The sequence below is a fragment of the Protopterus annectens genome, chromosome 10.part0, assembly GCF_019279795.1.
Source record: "Protopterus annectens isolate FY-2018-M chromosome 10.part0, PAN1.0, whole genome shotgun sequence".
In the NCBI taxonomy this organism is placed as follows: Eukaryota; Metazoa; Chordata; order Ceratodontiformes; family Protopteridae; genus Protopterus; species Protopterus annectens.
The window spans coordinates 191,211,126-191,229,689 of record NC_056744.1 but is presented as its reverse complement, the minus strand read 5'-3'; the positions used below and the strand labels follow the sequence as shown (position 1 = coordinate 191,229,689).

Below are 18,564 nucleotides of genomic sequence, written 5' to 3'. Positions count from 1 at the left end.
CTCATTTGCCTTGACGTCAGAGAAGTATATACCAAACAAGAGCGGTCCCAGTACTGAGCCCTGTGGCACACCACTAGTAACTGGCTTCTTGATAGATCTAGATTCACTCTCATAAACCACGTGTCCTGTCTGTGAACCAGCAGGTTATCCATCTGGTAACACAGGAGTTTATGTCCTGTTTTCTGAGTTATTTATAATACCTGAATGGGAATTTGTGTCAAATGCCTTGCCAGGTTGAGGTAGGTGGTATGTAATGTTTTATCCTCATTCATGGCTTTAGGGAGTTTCACAAAGAAATCCAGCAGATTCAGTAGGCATGACCTGCGTTTGGCAAAGCCGAATTAGGTTAGGTTCAGTGTTTGGTTAGCTGGCTATCCATCTGGTGACATAGGGGTTTATGCCCAGTTTTCTGAGTTTATTTATAACGCCAGAGTGAGGATGTGTGTCAAATGCCTTGCCAGGTTGACGTAGGGAGGTAGGTGGTATGCACTATTTTGCCCTCATCTATGGCCTTAGGCAATTTCACAAAGAAATCCACCAGATTCAGTATGTCTCCTATGTCATTACTTTCCATGACCTTACATATAAGACAAGTCAAACTTATGGGTCTGTAATTTCCCGGGTCAATAGATGGATCCCCCTTTATGCAAAGGGATGACTACTGCTGCCCTACACTCTAACGGGACAAAACCAGTTTGCAGAGTGTGGTTAAACAGAGATCTTAATGGGTGTGATAAGTCCTGATTTAAGCTGCTTAGGAGGCAACCTGGTATATTGTCAGGCCCCACTGAAGCCATGTTTTTGGCTTTAGAGAGTGCAGTGGCAACCTGTTCTTTGGTGATAATTAGCAGTGGAGTGGTGGAGGATATTTTTTGAGGGAGAACGGGGGGTGATGGGAAGGTGAAATTTGAGCTGAATTTGTCAGCCAGCAGATTTGCTATGTCTTCCAGGTGAGTATAGGTGATGCCATCTACAACTAATTCTGCACATTGTTGGGTGTTGCCCTTAAGATTGTGGACATAACTGGAAAATGCCTTATGGTTATGGTTTGAGGTTATTTTTGCCTCAAAGTCTGTTTTCAGAGACTTGACTAGTACTCTAAGTCACTTGTTTAGACTAATAAGTGACTTATTTCTCTGTCATGTCCATTTCTTCTTACTTTCCAAAAGGATTTTCTTTCTTTTGCTGTACAACCTATAAATACTAGGGGTCCACCAGAGTGGCTTGTTTTTGCAGTTTGACCTGGATTTATTTCAGTTTGGTACTGTCTTTTTTATGCAGTTTTTTACATGGTCATACAGGGCTTTTGTGCATGCCTCAATTGGTTTCTGTGTTGTCTGGATTTGGGGGAACTTTGAAACTAGCTATGCCATCCCTTAAATGAGGGGGGTGGTTTACCTTAGAGAAGTTTTTAAAGTGTTTGGGGTTAGGTGGGTGGACTTCTTTTACGTTTATTTCAAGGGAGACTGCTATGTGATCTGATCTTACTAGTGAGAACCTAACACTGAAAGGGGGGTGCAGTAGTCACCCACATTAGTGAGAACCAGTTCTTGGATATATGTTCACCTAGTGACAGTGCAGACTAGCTGCTCCAGGGCATTTGAATTTACAAAGTCAAGAAATTTTTGAGCCTGCATGTTACTGGTTGTGTATGCCTCCCAATTAATAGAGAGGCACAAAGCAGTTTGAGATTACTCAATTTGAAGGGGTATTTCAGAGCTACACAGTTAAGGCTCCTGTACTTAGCACAAGCAAAAACCTATAATTCAAAGTGGAAAGGGATGATGATGAAACCAGGGGGAAGCTGAATAAACAAGGAGAGACTGGGATTTTGGATGCAGATCCTTAAGAAGAATAGCAATAACCATACAAAATATTCTATTCATCAAATAGCAGAAAGTATTCTCAGAAGTATGACGACACGTGGGTGGAGAGGAAGATTCTGCTGATAGGGATGACTGCAATCACTGATGCAGACAATAAGCAAGAGGGGGCTGGAATGTACTGGAGAAAATTTGCAAAAATAACCAAGGAGTTGGGAGCACATAATTAAAGAAGGAAATGTAATAGATTGGGAAGAGTCCAAAAGTTTATTTGTACAGCAGGCTAGAGATTTCCTTCCCTATCAAGGATAGATATAAGAGTACAGACAAAGGGAAAGAAATAGAGGGATCTTAAGGGAAGGACCAGCACTGGCAGAGTTTTTAGTATAATCTAGAATAGAAGCTGCTGTTAAAAAGGAATAATTAATAGAGAATATAAAATATTGCATGATAACTATAAGAATCAATCAGAGGAGGTTAGAAAGGATTGAGAAAACAGACTGAATAAGCAATTCACAAAGAAACAATGGGTGTATATATGTGTGTGTGTGTGTGTGTGTGTGTGTGCGTGTGGGTTTAGGACATTTCACTGAAAGCACATTTCACTGAAACTCAAATGACTGAACAAAAATCACTGAAAGCACAATTCACTGAAAACTCAATTCACTGAAACACATTTCACTGAAAGTTTTATATATAGCCTTTTCCTCACTGTAGTGCGACCCTGGAGTTAGTATATATAGTAAGAGGGAGTGTGGGGGGCACCACCCCCCATATCGGGGGGTGTTAAGTATATATTATGTTCGGAAAAGAGTACTATATTGGAATTGCAAGTATCCATGTATATAGTTAAAAATATTTAAAATATATGGGGGGAGGTGCCCCCCCTTACAATATATACTAACTCCAGGTTCGCCCTACAGTGGGAAAAAGGCCATATATAACTTTCAGTGAAATGTGTTTCAGTGAATTGAGCTTTCAGTGAAAAGTGCACACTAATTTGACTTTCAGTGAAATGTGCTTTCAGTGAAATGTCCTAGACCTATATATATATATATATATATATATATATATATATATATATATATATATATATATATATATATATATATATATATATATATATATATATATATACATATATATATATATATATATAGATATAGATATAGATATATATATGTCTCTCAAATATACAACAAAGTCTAAAAGATTTAGAATCTTTGCTTGGAAGTGTTTACATAGGTACTTTTATACCCCAAATAGACTCCAAAGAATTTTTCCTCATGTAGATAGCAAATGTTGGAGGTGTGATGAGGAAGAAAGAGATAATTGGGAACATATTTTCTGTGAGTGTAATGAGTTGGCAGACTTTAACAATTTGCTGCAGACTACTCTGTCAGAGAAACTCGATAAGCAAATTGGTGTAACTAAGGAAATTATTTTTTTGAGCTTTGATATGGAATCAGAATGTATTAGACATAGTAAGGCCTTGCTGAGTCTAATTATGTTGGCTGCCAAAAACTAGACAATGGAAATCAAAGGCTAAACCAACTGTACTAGGAATAGTGAATATAGTGACAGACATAAAACAACTGGTGGTGGGATCTTTAGAAAAGGATAGGAGTGAATTACTTAGAAAAATAGGAATTGTGGGAACAGCGAGGTTTAAAATAAGGCGGGATTTGAATGAGATATATGTTTGACTGGCAGTGACTGGATAGATTATAATTGTTGTATAATGTTTGCAACTAAAATTATGTCAATATCGTGTATGTATAATTGCAACTAAAATTATGTCAGTATGGTTTGTTTTCATTTATATAAGTGCATGATTGCCCATGTCATACGTGACAATTTAATAAAGATGTTTCATATAATCAGTAGGGGAGTCAGTAGTTTACACTGTAATCAGTTGTCTGATAAAAGGTGGTAAGAATTGAACATTGTCTACTGCATGATGAATTTTATTTCAACTGAAGTTCTGTAAGCACAGAGTTTTCATAAAAAATAGAGATGTGCAGGATGAAAGTCCCATTGTATAATGGTGAGTTCAAATTCCTTGTAGTCTGAACCAGAAGATGAAGGGATCTTCTAAAAGACAAATAAAGACAAATGAAGGGTTGCATAAAATGCTTACTTAGCTTTGGAAGGCAATGTGGCTGATTTCAAAAGACATCATTGTAGCTGCATAATTATTCTGAAGAATTATAAAACAATATGTATATGTGGCTGTAATAAATATCTGTTTGTGTACCCTTCTGAACTGCAGACCGACATTTGTACAGATTGTACTGTGATTTTATTTTTACTTCTAGTAAATGTTAATACATTATTTATCTTCCATAAAAGCTTTATTGCAGTTAAAAATTTAGAAATAACTTTATCATTACTATATTTTTATTTATCTATTTATTAACCAGGAAATGGGCTTTTCCAGAGGTCAGTTTCAGCTACAAAATGGGCCCAGAGAGCCATAAGAGCAAATATCACAACCAGATACGGAGGTGCATGGTATCAAACAGTGCATAATGTTTAAATAATATAATTACAATACTTGGCAATCCAGTTATACAAATGCACCAGTTTGACAAAAACAGACACTTGAATACTTAGTGATATGTGGTCATAAAATGTTGTAGCAAAGTTTTTAATGTGAAATGCTATTCTGAAACATTTGCACTTACTTTCAGCAAAAAAAGTGTTCCTTTAATATATTTTTGAAGGTTAGAAGAGGTTACTCCTTTCTAATGTCAAGTGGTACATAATCTAAAACATATTCTCTTAAAAGAGAATAACTTTGTTTGAATAAAGGAAGCCTATATTACTACAGTGCATTCTTTAAAGAGAGAAAAAAATATTTATTAATTATTAATTTGTCTCATCTTACTACAACATATTAAGTATGGAGTACCAAGATTTATTGCACAACAAATGTACTTCTAACACTATCTATATGTATTTTCTAAATGAAATAAACAAAAACCTATATTTAATGGGAATTTTTTCTCTTCTGCACAGATTTAGTATTCCATACTACCGTTATGTCATTGGCGTGATGTTTGCCATTAGTGAGATAAACAGAAATCCTCATTTATTACCAAACCTCACAATGGGATATATTATGTATGATTCTTGTTATTCAGAAATGAGAGCTCTAGAGGTCACTATGAGGCTGTTATCTGGAGAGAAAATGGTTCCAAACTATCAATGTGGAAAAGAATTATGGCCTTGTGCCATCATTGGTGACTCACCATCAACGTCTTCTGTCACAATGGCCAGGCTTTTAGGAATCTATATGTTCCCACAGGTAGGAAACATGAGACACCAATGGTACAAGTACATTTCATTAAATATTTACAGCAGACAGAGATGATTAAAGTATACTACAGGTTCTGATAATGAAAACTATAAGCAAAACAAAATGATGTAATACCTTTCATCAGACAACACATGAGGCTTAAAAGAAATTAAAGAACTTTGAAAAAGAATAAATATGGTATGAATTGATTTTCAAATTATAAGACATGTTTAACTGCATTAATCAACAGGCATGTAAATATATAAATTTAGGAAATTGCTGGTATGAAATATTGAGTCAATAAATATGTAAATATAACAGTAATTTTGATCTTTACTTACTGAATTCGGTATGAGACTTTTAATGATGCAAAAGGGAGAAGATTTCAGTCTTAGAAAATACAAAAAAAGTAATAATTCTGTGAATCTGCTTAGCAAACATGCTTAAAATAGACAGCCTAAATCTGTTTCATTGTTATACATCCATAGGTATCACAAGGGATAAGAAACTAAGAGTAATGCTACTCAACGCCAGAAGTCTAAACCTCAAGATGCACGCACTCGAAACTCTCCTTAGCATGGAGAACATCGATATCTGTGCAGTAACAGAAACCTGGTTCAAGGCTCCCGAGAGCACCCCAGCACTACCAGGTTATACCTCATACCATGCTTTTCGGCCCCAAAACTTGGACCGAACCACAAAAGGAGGGGGAGTATCAATATTTGTCAAAGATACCCACACCTCCAGGTTGGTGGCACAGCACGAAGCATCAGAGACTATCCATGTGCAACTAACTGTGGGAAAAACTGCCTTCCAGTTTATAGCATGCTACAGACCACCCTCCCAAACACAGGAACCCCACTTGGCCTTCCTGAGAATACTGGAAAATATGAAGTTCTCTCCAAACACCATTATATTGGGCGACTTCAACTACCCAAACATAGACTGGGGGCATTACTCTAGCTCCAACACCCTAGCCCAAAGGTTCCTAGAATTTATAAACTCAAATGCTATGGAACAACTTGTTACCACTCCCACAAGAGGAGAAAACATACTGGACCTGATCATCACCAACATGGGGACACTATGCTCCAGACCAGAAGTGTATCCCTCACTGGTAAGATCAGACCATAAACTAATCTCACTGGATATTCACATCCCGACCCCACCCCCTGCCCAGAAAACCACAGTGAAAAACTTCTCTAAAGCAAATTTCACACACCTCAAAACCGAGGCGAAATCCTTCAAAGCCGGGCCTGTGGAAAATACGGCCCAGACCGCAGAATCCTTTATAAACGCATTCTATGAACACCTTCAGGAATGCATGGATCATGCAATCCCAAATAAAACCATGACCCAATCCTCCATAGGCAGACGTCCTGTCTGGTGGACCCCAGCCATAAACAAACTATACAATAGAAGGAGGAAGCTACTACATGATAGAGCAAAATCCCAAAAAGGGAAGGCATCTCTGATCAGTATTAGCAAAAAACTACGGGCACGCATAAAATCATCTAAGGCCAGCTTCGAGAGAAAAATTGCACAGGACACGAAGGATAATCACAAGGCTTTCTTTAGTTATGTTAGGAACCTGGGTGGGAATTCCCAGATATGCTCAGAATTAGTCCAAAATGACAAAAAATACACCGAGCCCACAGACATTGCCAACATCCTAGCTGACAGGTTCAGTGCAAACTTCTCCCCCCTCTCCCCACCAAAAGGACAAATATCTATCCCAACAGAGTGCTGCCCCACTGACATCTCAGATGCTCAGGTAAGAGCCGCCCTCTCCAAAGCAAAAAACACAGCATCAATGGGACCAGATGGTGTCCTTGGCTGCGTCCTACATGAACTCCAAGAAGAGCTAAACCCAAACATAAAACTACTGTTCAATCTTAGCCTTACTACAGGATATGTACCCAAAGAGTGGTGTACAGCAACAGTGGTCCCTCTCCACAAAGGTGGTGCCTCAACGGATCCTGGAAACTATAGCCCCATAAGCCTGACTAGCTTGGTCTGCAAAGCTATGGAAAGGATCATCATGGACCTCATAAATAAAGATATTGGGGACCTACAGACACTGGATCCTACCCAGTTTGGCTTTGTTAAGGGCAGATCCTGCCTCTTAAACCTGGTTGATTTCTTTGAAACAGTCACCAAGGCCATTGACGAGGGGAAGGTGGTCCAGACAGCCTACCTGGACCTCGCAAAAGCCTTCGATACAATACCCCACTCAGGCATTATAGATAAGCTCACCAGCTTAAATATAAACCCCTATGTCACTAGATGGGTTGCAAACTGGCTCAAGGACAGAACCCACATGGTTAGAATTGCTGGAGCCATGTCAGACTCCAAACCAGTTACAAGTGGCATCCCACAAGGCTCAGTCCTGGGACCTCTCTTGTTCGGTATATATTTCTCGGCGGTACAGGCCAACACTGAAGGACTGTGGCTGACCAAGTTCGCAGATGACTGCAAACTGGGCGCCATAATCAACTCTCCAGCCGACACAAGCATCCTCCAAAAGGGCCTCATAGAAACAGACAACTGGTGCCAGAGCCATGGCCTCAAGCTAAATGCCAAAAAGTGTATAGTCATCCCCTTTGGCAAAAATAAAGTGCCCACAAATTACCACATAGGCGGTAATCCATTAACTACAGAAGAAGTCATTAGGGACCTGGGGACCCAAGTTGATAGCAATCTCTCATTTGACAACCACGTGGCCAAAGTGGTTAGAAAAACATTTTATATAGCCCACCTAATCATGAAGGGATTCACATCTAGATCAGGGGAGGTCATCGTACCTCTTTACTCATCTCTGATCAGGCCCATAATTGAGTACAATGCCCCTTTTGGGATATACCTTACCAGACACCTGCAGCAACTGGAAAGACCCCAAAAGTACCTCACCAAGAGGATCAAAGGGCTCAAACAGATGCCATATGCTGCCTGGTTAAAGAAACTCCAGCTCTACTCAGTGGCATACTGCCTGCTCAGAGGCGATCTGTGCCTGACGTATAAAACCATGTCCAACCCGGAATTAATGGACATGCTGCACCTCAGAAAATCCAAATCCCATCGAGCTACGCACTCGAGAGACTTGAACCTCAGCACTGAAATAAATAGGACATGCTGGAGGGACAGATTCATAACCCAGAGGCTCCCTTCACTCTGGAATAAAATCCCAGTCCAGGTTAGGCAGAGTCCCACATTGACTCTCTTCAAGAGGAATCTTGATGAGTGGATGGGAGATCGTAGGTTTACCCCGGCTATCACTTCTGTGTCACTGTTAGACAGAGGCACAGTATACTAACCTCAAAAAAAGGCATAGCAAAATTAATTTAAAATGGGTGGTGAAAGCCAAACACACTCTGGCTAGGCTTATAAATGCCCTAGGGCAGATAGCCTAGTATGAACCTATGAAGCTATGAACAAAGCAAAATAGATAAGTCTTTGTCAAGGGAAATGTTACAGACTAACTCTGTATTTGGAAGATAAAACTTGATGCCAATACAGAAAAACCGTCTAAATGAACAGTTTTCTGTGAAACCCAGTTTATGATTAAGGATTATTAATACATTAAATGATAATTTTTTTCTGTGATGGAATGTTTTATGCTATGGGATTATTAAGATGTTTTCTGTATGGTTGTTATAAAAGGGTCTATATTACATTATCAAAGTTTCAAAACTTTGAATCTAATATGGTCAACACCATATAATCAAAGTCTTGAAACATTGAAAATGTAATAAAACACAACAACCTACAAACACAAACCATTTAAACGCTCTAAGCAGGGGTAAAAGGCACCTGCAACCCCACCCCCCGCTAATTAAATATACCAAATCCAAGATTGCACTACAGTGCAGAAAAGGGAAATCTTCCCTTTCTGTGCTGTATGGAGATCTCTGTTAAAAGATTTGAAGTTTCAAGACTTCGATCATATGGTGTTGACCATATCAGATTCAAAGTTTTGAAACTTCGATCTTCTGATATAGGCCCTTATAGAATATGTACATTATTTTGAAACAAGGTTTTAAATCTTTGAATATGTCTGAAGAAGGGCTAGGTATATGACAGCTTACAAATAATAAATATATCTCAGTACAGAGTTGATGTTTTATTTGATTTGGTATAAATAAAATGTATTTGAGCCTTAGGAATACAAAAGTTTATCTTGGCATTGATACTGAAATATTGCTAGGAAAAGGGCTCATTTTAATGACAATTTTGAGTGTATTCTTTTAGACTGTTGGTTCAAAAGGTCTTCAACTGCATTTTTTGTATCTGATAATGTAAATTCCAAAACTCCAAAGGAAAGTAAATGAATCACAAGGCAATAATTACAATAAATCCAAAACTGCTGCATTTCAGAGAAGTTCCCTTTCTCTAAGGAGCAGAAGTCTCAGCGTTAGTATAATATAAGTAGCAGGGATGTATGGGAAGTCAACCCTCATATCAATGAATGCAAGGGGTCTTGCTGCCCACAGAAATGCTGTTAATGTATAACAAGTGTCAAAGTAGCAAACCACAATTTTACTAACAATATCATTCTTAATTCTTCAAAGTTTCACAATTCTCAGTGCTGATTCTCAGATTTTCAATAGGACAACATCAAAAGGTCTCATATCATATGTGTGTGTGTGTGTGTGTGTGTGTGTGTGTGTGTGTGTGTGTGTGTGTGTGTGTGTGTGTGTGTGTGTTTCGTTAGAATATAGAAATAAATGAATAAATGCAACTTATATAATTTCCCTCTAATCTGTAATTTGATGTTTTATTTCTACTTGGTATTTTTTTTTTAATTTCTTTACTAAACTTTCTAACATAACAAAATGCTAATAAAGCACACAGGAGTCCAGTTAAATAATATAGACACTTCAACAGAATTCTGAAGGAGTCAAAATTCTAGGCTTAACCTTAGCAATGAAGCATTCCTTTTGTTCAGGAATTGCCTATTATACAACGACCCCCCCCCATTAATATTCAAAAACGTGCACGCTGATTGGTCAGCATGCACGTTGTAAATCTGAGTTATAGTAATGGAAAAAGGTCCCGTCGCCCAGACTTTTTCCATTACTATAACTCTTACAGCAACACTGTCTCGGTATGTTAAACATGTTTAACATAACGAGACAGCTTTAAAAAAAGCAACAGAGATTATCCGTTGCTTTTTTTAAAGCTGTCTCGCTATGTTAATCCCATTTAACATAGCGAAACAGTTTGTAAAAAGCAACGGAGATCTTGCTTTCTCCATTGCTTTTGCCCACAGCTCTGATGTACGGCGTAGGCATACACATGCGCAGTACATCAGAACTGCCGCAGAATACCAGACAGCTGCAGAAGGGCAGCAAGGAGGCATTATACAATGCCATTATTTAAGAAAAGTAATTATTTTTTTTCTTAAATAATGTCATTGTATAATAGCAATAACCCACTTCTAGGTGTGGGTAATGCTGGATTTACCCATGGTTGGCTTTGTTTGGCCACTCGTGCTTCACCCTTGTGACCAAACCACACCAACCATGGGTAAATCCAGCATTACCCACACCCAGGTGTGGGTTATTGCTATAATAAACATACCTATGACCCTAACTGCATTCAACAATTTGCTTACAGTAGCAGAAAAATATTGAACCATATTTTTGATGATTAAAGTACACTGAGGAAACATATTTGAGAAGAACAAAAGCAATCATCAATACACAATTCAGAGTTCCTAATTTCAGTCACACACTCCAAAAATACTGCAGCCAATCAGCCAACCAAGAATCTGTTTTTCTTCTTAACAAAATAAAATAATACTACAATGATTTTAGCAGTACATGGTAGAATGCATTTGTCAGGTAAAGAAAGCCAAAGGAAAATGCTGAGAAAGATAAAAATGGCTGAAACAAATGTTAGGTAAATATTTAACATTGTTCAAATTACTGACATCACTCTGCTGTTATTAAAGAATTGTTAACTAGTATATTAGGACTGTTTGTAATTGATTCATATACATTAAATACTTTTTTTTTACATTAGCAATGCGAATGAATACTGAGAAGCAATGAGCAAGCCTTTTAAAAAAGAATGTAAATTAAGATTGAGTCATGTGACTCTGGTTAATAAAGTCAAGATATTAAAGAAACATTTTTTACTCCAGAACTATAAACTAAAACTTAGCCCATACTTCACAACAACATAGTGGAGTTCAGGAATAATTTTAAATATTTATTATTTTTCATGACTTAAGATAAGCATAGAAATCTTGAACTTGAAAGATTCTGAAGTTCATCCTGATTTATGAACAAACAGAAGAGAAGACTTTAAAAATGAAATTCTTCCCAAAATACTTATTTTAAAAATGAAACTTTAGACAGAAACCATTATTTTTTTGCTGTGGTTTGTGTACTTTGTGACTGATTTCTAAGTTTTTTTTAAAATGCTATCAGCACCAAATAAACTGATATATTTTAAACGCTGAACCACTAAATATTTTAAATTATTGACATCTTTATTCATAAAAAGTCCACACATTTAGTTAAGTATAATTATTATTATTCAATGCATGTGAGAGTAATTTGCCTTAACTGATCACTTAATTTGAAAGAAAAATTATTGATTTAGAACATTTAAAGTATATGGAATATCAGAGTTTGGCAATGATTTATAAATAATTGTTTCTTTGTCAGTACACCTATTTTAATATAACAGCTACATAATGTTCAAGGGAGGAAATAAAGGAAGGAATTTGAAAAGAAATTCAATATATAGATTAAAATAATATTAATATAATCATTTTATTTAATATACATATCCAATATACAGGTCAAAATAACATTAATATGATAATATAAAGTTAAGAAACAGATTAAACTAAATGCCAAAAAATGCATTACTGTATCTTTTGGGAAGTCATCTACCGCAGAGAACCACCACATTGACAATATGCCCCTAACAGTTGACCCACTTGTTTGGGATTTGAAAACATATGTGGACAGTGCCCTAACGTTTGACCATGTTATATTGTTGTAAGAAAGTCCTTGTATTTTGCAGAGCTAATAAACAAAGGGACTCTGTCCAGATCTAAGGATACTTTTGCCCCCTTTCACTTAGCCCTCATTGTGCCAATCATTAATTATAATACTGCCTTTGGCATGTATCTGTCCAGACACATGGAACAACTGGAACATCCACAGAGATACCTTACTAAAAGTATACAAGGCCTAATCAAAATGCCTTACGAGGACTGACTCACAGCTCTGTCACTATACTCAGCATCTTACTGACTGTTAAGAGATGACCTATGTTTGTCATGCAAGACGTTACTGATGGATTTACTGAACATCAGCAAGTCAAGTCACTATCACCGTAACCACCCTCCTTATGGGTTCCTTACCTCTCATAAGCTTTTCACACCCAAACCCTTTATTTTCCTCTCAAGTCTACTCCCAAGCTAAATCTCAACTCCTCACTACATACTACTAACACTAATCATCACCTCTCTCTTGCTTTAGTTTCTATGTAAGTAAATCACTATCCACAAGTCCTGTCTCTGTTATAGCTCCTCTCTTACTCTTACCCTATCCTACACCTACAGGGGTTGTACTGTCCATTTCCAGTTGTACATGATTGGATATAATTTCTTATGTAAATATTTTGTATACCTACATTTATGTTCTTAGTGTATCTTTGTAATTTACCACATAACTTAGAATAGTAACAAAAACTGGAAAGGAAGCAACACCATGGATGTTAGTTGAAAAAAAACACTTTTATTCCAAACAACTGATTAAGTGCTTTCATCTGCTTATAGCCAAGACTTCATCATAATCAAATTACACACACAGTCCTACAGTTTAACCAGCCCCTGTCAAACAGTCACATGACATACCTCAACCAATAAAAACCTGTATGAGCTCAAATAACATATCCCCACTGTATGACTTCAATTAACAAGCTGTAAAAAGTTATATATTATTTTAAATCAAAAATTTAATTAAATAAAAATGTATGACTTCAATTAACAAGCTCTAAAAAAGTTATACATTATTTTAAATCAAAAATGAAATTAAATAAATGTTATAAAATACTAAATGTAATGTTCAGGGTTTTCTTTTGTAGTTCAAGAGGAGTTGACAGTCCCCTCCCCCCACACTACAGTAGAGGTGTTAAAACTGTCACTGCACTGACAGACCCTTGCAGAATCAATTCCTCTTGGACTACAAAAGAAAACCCTAAACAAAGACCTGCAATTTAATTACTTTTCTGACTGCAGTTGGATAACTTCTAAGTATAGTGTAAAACAAGGTCTGAGCCAAACATAAATGAGGGTGATTCGAGAAGTAAAGAAATAGTAATTTTACAGAAGGTAAAGAAGATAACAGTGACTCACCCAAATCCCATTATATGTCAATGGAGTAGGAATTCAGTTACTTCCTTATGTTTGTCATGAGTCATACAAAGCATTATGGGAAAGAGAAAGGGTTGAGGGAGAACAAGATCACATTGATACAGCAAGCCTCATTGGTAGTCATGTTGTAGTAAACAGGCTAAATTTACAAATAAAGCCCTAAAATTAGTCAGGAAATAAAGACAGAGTTTAAAAACTGACTTTTTAGTTCTAGGGTGGGATTTTCCTTTAATTTCATCTTTAACATTGGTCCATCAGATAGTAAGCTTAAAAGATAAGCCATTATACAAAGTAATAATGTTATCTTTAACAGACTTGGAACTGGAGTGTTCTTCAAACAGAGAGGCATCTAATTTTCTTTCATATGCACTTATGTTATTTAATTGTAAATTGCAAATTAAATTATAGACATAATTGTCAGAAACAAGTAGTTGAGAATTACAGATAGTAACTACATCTGATTTCATCTGTGAAACTAAAAGAAAATCTAATTCTGACAACAGCAAATGCACAAGTGAAAACAAAAGTAAATTTACTTTTTTTAATGAAGTCTAAAGGATCAATAAGTTCAAACATATGCCTCATTTAAAATTCTAATTCATAATCACCTGTTTATGCAATTCAGCATTAATAAATATATTCCAGACCCCTGCAGCTATCCAATAACAATTATTGACAGTCTCAAAAATTTTAAAAACAGACATTTAAATGATATTGTTTATACATGGATAATAAACATTGAAGAATAACAACTTTTTTTATTTTAGGTATTTTATTAATAACATTATCTTTCTAGATGAAACTCTATTTGCAAACATTTGATAAGGAAAGGAGTTCTTAGTGAAGATTGTGACTTACATACGAAGTTTTGATATTCTTGCTGAGATTATTAACTTAATCCACTTTTTAGCACATTATACCATTAGTCATATGAGTTTTCTCTATATAAGTGTAGCCTGTAATGTGTACTTACAGCATACTTTTAGAAAGGCTGTGCTTTTTAATACTGGAACTCCCTTCAAATTCCACAATGAAACATTCATGCCATAATGTAGTCATTAATATTCTGAATCAACGTATAATATGGATAAAGTAAAAATATAAAGTGAACAATGACAGAATTAATATCACAATGGGAAGACAGATCTGAATCCCAGACAAAATCATCCCAACAGCATGAAAGACACATTAGAAGCATGCATTATCATAAAGCAGCTTGTCTCCTTGTCTAATGATTAGAAAGATTCATTATACCAACCCAAAGCTAAACTTTCAACAATTTCTAAATAGTCTTCCTATCATAACCTAAACCCTTACCGACTCAAGAAAGATCCTACAGTTATTTAACCTGAAATGTCAAATGACAAAAAATGCAGCATATGACATATGTAGAAACAGATTAATATCTAGTAACATACTTCTGTATCAAAATTCTGGTAACTTACTTCTCTATAAATGCATAATGCAACAAAAAGATTTATATATACAACTGAATAACCTAAAATAAATACCTTAGGAAACCAACTATGATGAAAAATAACACCATTTAGCAATTTTATTTGGCTCAAAATATAATACTAAAGTCCTTAAATCAGCATACTGCCTAATCTTATTGAAATGCCTATGATTTGAGTGCCAAAGCCCATAAATATACAAGGCAAGCATGCTTATTTTACTATGATTATTATTATTATTATTATTATTATTATTATTACTATTATTTACCAGAAAAGTCCAACTGGTTAGAAGTCCATTTTCAGCGGAGGCCCAGGGGAAAAATCTTCAAATGATTACAAAACATTTTAAGAACATTTTACAATCTTTGCACACACTCACACACACACACACACACACACACACATGGGTCTATATTAGATTGGCATAACGGCATTACAGCAAATGCTATTTTGCTGACACATATAGACCAAAATCTGAAAATAGCAAAGGCTCAGGTGAGCAATGTTTTTTTCCCAGGAAAAAAAATTGCTTGGCCAGAGCTGTGACATTGCCCTTTACCCTACGGTAGTGTGATCTTGGAGTTGGTAGATTTAGTTAGGGGGGGGCACAGCCCCCCACTTAGTTTTATGTTTAAATTGTGTGAATGTGTTTTTGGTGCTAGCGATTTCTTTCCCAGGGAAAGAAATCATTGTTTTGACCATTCACAATTTAGTGTGGTCAGTGTTTACGTGCACTGAAGAGGCGTTCGATGTAACGCCTCTTTGAACTTTTAATATAGACCCCCCCCTACACACACACACACACACACACACACACACACACACACACACACACAAGGAAAGTCACCTCTGAGAGGTTTGGAGGATTGCTAGTTTCCCTGTAACACATCTTTGAAAGAGGAGGGGAAACATAGCAGCTAGAAAAAACTCAAGCAAACACAGAAAGGACATGCAAACTCCATGCAGAATGCAACCTACCTTAAAACCCAAAACATACAACCAAGTTTATGAAAGGTAATCTATACCTGAACAAACAGAATAAGATGCAGTAAAATTAAACACGCAAATTCATCCCAGGCTTGCCTGGCCTAGTCCTCCTAAATAAAGTTGGTATGGCCTAAGAGTAGGTACTGACAATGCAGGAAATGCAGTTGTCTTAAAATTACCATTGTCAATTAATAAAAGCTTTACATGTATTAATACACCAAACCTGAATATTTTCATAAACAGTGCAATGGCAAAAGTACAAACAATATAATTAAATATAAATACATGAAACCAAGTGAGCTTCATGATACAGTTTGCATTGGCATCTCAGTAATGAAAAGCAATATGCCAGGAAAAAAAAAACTAACCATAGATAATAAACATGCTAATACGTATGTCATGCAAATTTGTTAAAACAAGCAATGCACATGTAGCTTTTCAAGAATAACAAAAGTTTTCTTTGAGTTTTCTTAAAACCAAGATCCCACAGCTGCATACAGAGAAAAAAATGCTTCAAGAAAATTTAATTCAATAACAACATTGAAAAAGGATATAAGCAATGTCCAGTTCAGTGGGTTGTAAACCTTAACAGTGCCCTCACTAGTCGTCTAACAGGAAATGAAAAAAAGAGATGTGAAGTAGTCAGACTCAAAACAAAAATACTTTAAAAAAAAAATGTAAACTGCTCATTAAGTCTATATAGTGCAAAGAAAATATATATATATATGAGATTAGTGAAATAATGTTATCTGTGACACATTCCTGGGGATTCAATAAACTCCATGTAGGCTTTGCACAAAGGCTACACGGAGTTTGAGTGTTAGCAAGATGAGCAGCAGTGCTAATTGCGTATTCATGCTGCTCATCTCACTTACATGAATACAAGCAAGGTTTCATGGCTGGCAACAGTGCTGCTGGCCAGGAAACTATGCACAGCAGCACAAGCACAGAAAGAAGAAGTAATCAAGTTTGCCTATGGCTAAATTTGCTCGATGAGATCACACAGACAGCTGCAGTGACTACCAGAGTTGAAAAGACTACAGTAGCAGCAGTAGGAAAAGTGCACAGAGTGCAATGCAATGTGCACTAAAACAATTATTTGCAGAACAAAATAATGGAGAGGGAGAGTAAACCTTAAGGGCAGCTTCAAGGAAAGGTATGCTAAACAGGGAAAGTGTGCTGATGAAAATGTGCACAGTCATGAATAATACAAATGAATAAACATGAAGACAGCTTGGTAAATACGGCAGTGTCCCCAAGATAGGATATGTCAATGTATGTACACTTCCAAGACAAGTCAGTAGCATAACATTATGCACATATGTAGATAGCACAGTACATACTGCTGTTTGCATCTCCTGTGTGAGTATATCTCGATATACCCACACAAGATAGTATATATGTGTTGGCCACACAAGGTTCCATGTCAATGGAGGTGAATGGTTGTGATATAAACATCATTGACTTGCTCACTGCAGAGGACACTTTGCAATGATGGTATATACAATAGGGGGTATGTGCATAGTGTGAACATCTGCAAAATTACATTATTGAACATGAATGACAGGTCACCATAGCTCTCAACCAGTCAGAGATATATAGCAACAGACTCCTGCACAATTATAGAAAGAAACAGGCACAATCATGGACACTTTTAAAATATTATAACCATTAACCTGCTGCATTGACAGAATATTTGATTTAACTTATTATAAGTGTTCTTCAGTACAATACATGTATAACTGTAATGATTGTCAGCATTTTCTAAGAGGAATTCACCACCCCATTTCCAAAATTGACCACTTTTGGAGGGATTAAGAGGGACAGTGTTAAACCTGGAGTATAAATCAAAAGCAATCCTGGCAAACTGAGATGTTTGCATGACATATAAGACACAATCACCCCTGCAAGAATCAAACCCATGCCATTAATGTTGTAATTGAGCTGAGTATTGACTGGGTGCAACACAGAAAGATGTAGCATGCATGCATCTAGTAGAATACCTTGAACTGAAGTCTTCACTGTTAAATTCTACTGGCTATGTATCCCAGAGAATAGTTTTGTATGACCTACCAGATGGGGGAGCTTACTGTGCCAAATGTGATACACTTGAATCAAGCATCCCTGCCTGACGTAGGTATTGACCATACAGTTAACACAAACAAACACCACACTATTATGTGTGGATTACCTACACACAGTTGAGTATTGCATGTAACTGCCACATGTAATAACAATGAATATTGTCTGAAGCATCTGCAATTGATGTTGAATTAAGAAGTGATCTGTGATAATGAATGGCACAGCAGTATATGAGACTGATGACAGTGCATCAACTCTGCCCATGTGTACAGAAATTGCAACAGTTCAAAGTCAAGTGTCAATGATCAAGGAACCTGTCACTATAAAAATTATATTATACACATACCAAACAATATATAGAGCAAACTCTGTAAGTACATGACAGACCTCAACATATGTTCCACATGATCACTATTCCCCTGACATTGCCAGTGAAAATGTTATACTGCCATTAAATCCTAACATACATAGATATGTATTCATGCAAATGATCAAGTGGTAATACTGATATGATGTACT

At 36.4% G+C, this 18,564-nt stretch overlaps 1 protein-coding gene across 1 annotated transcript in view; it reads left to right on the top strand.

Moving 5' to 3' along the window:
* The first annotated feature begins 4,881 nt into the window (after nucleotides 1-4,881).
* LOC122814107 (extracellular calcium-sensing receptor-like) overlaps nucleotides 4,882-18,564 on the top strand; it is a 218,161-nt gene continuing 204,478 nt past the window's right edge. The window contains exon 1 of the mRNA XM_044086722.1: nucleotides 4,882-5,133. Coding sequence (XP_043942657.1) covers nucleotides 4,882-5,133 — 252 coding nt within the window. The remainder of the gene's footprint in view (nucleotides 5,134-18,564) is intronic.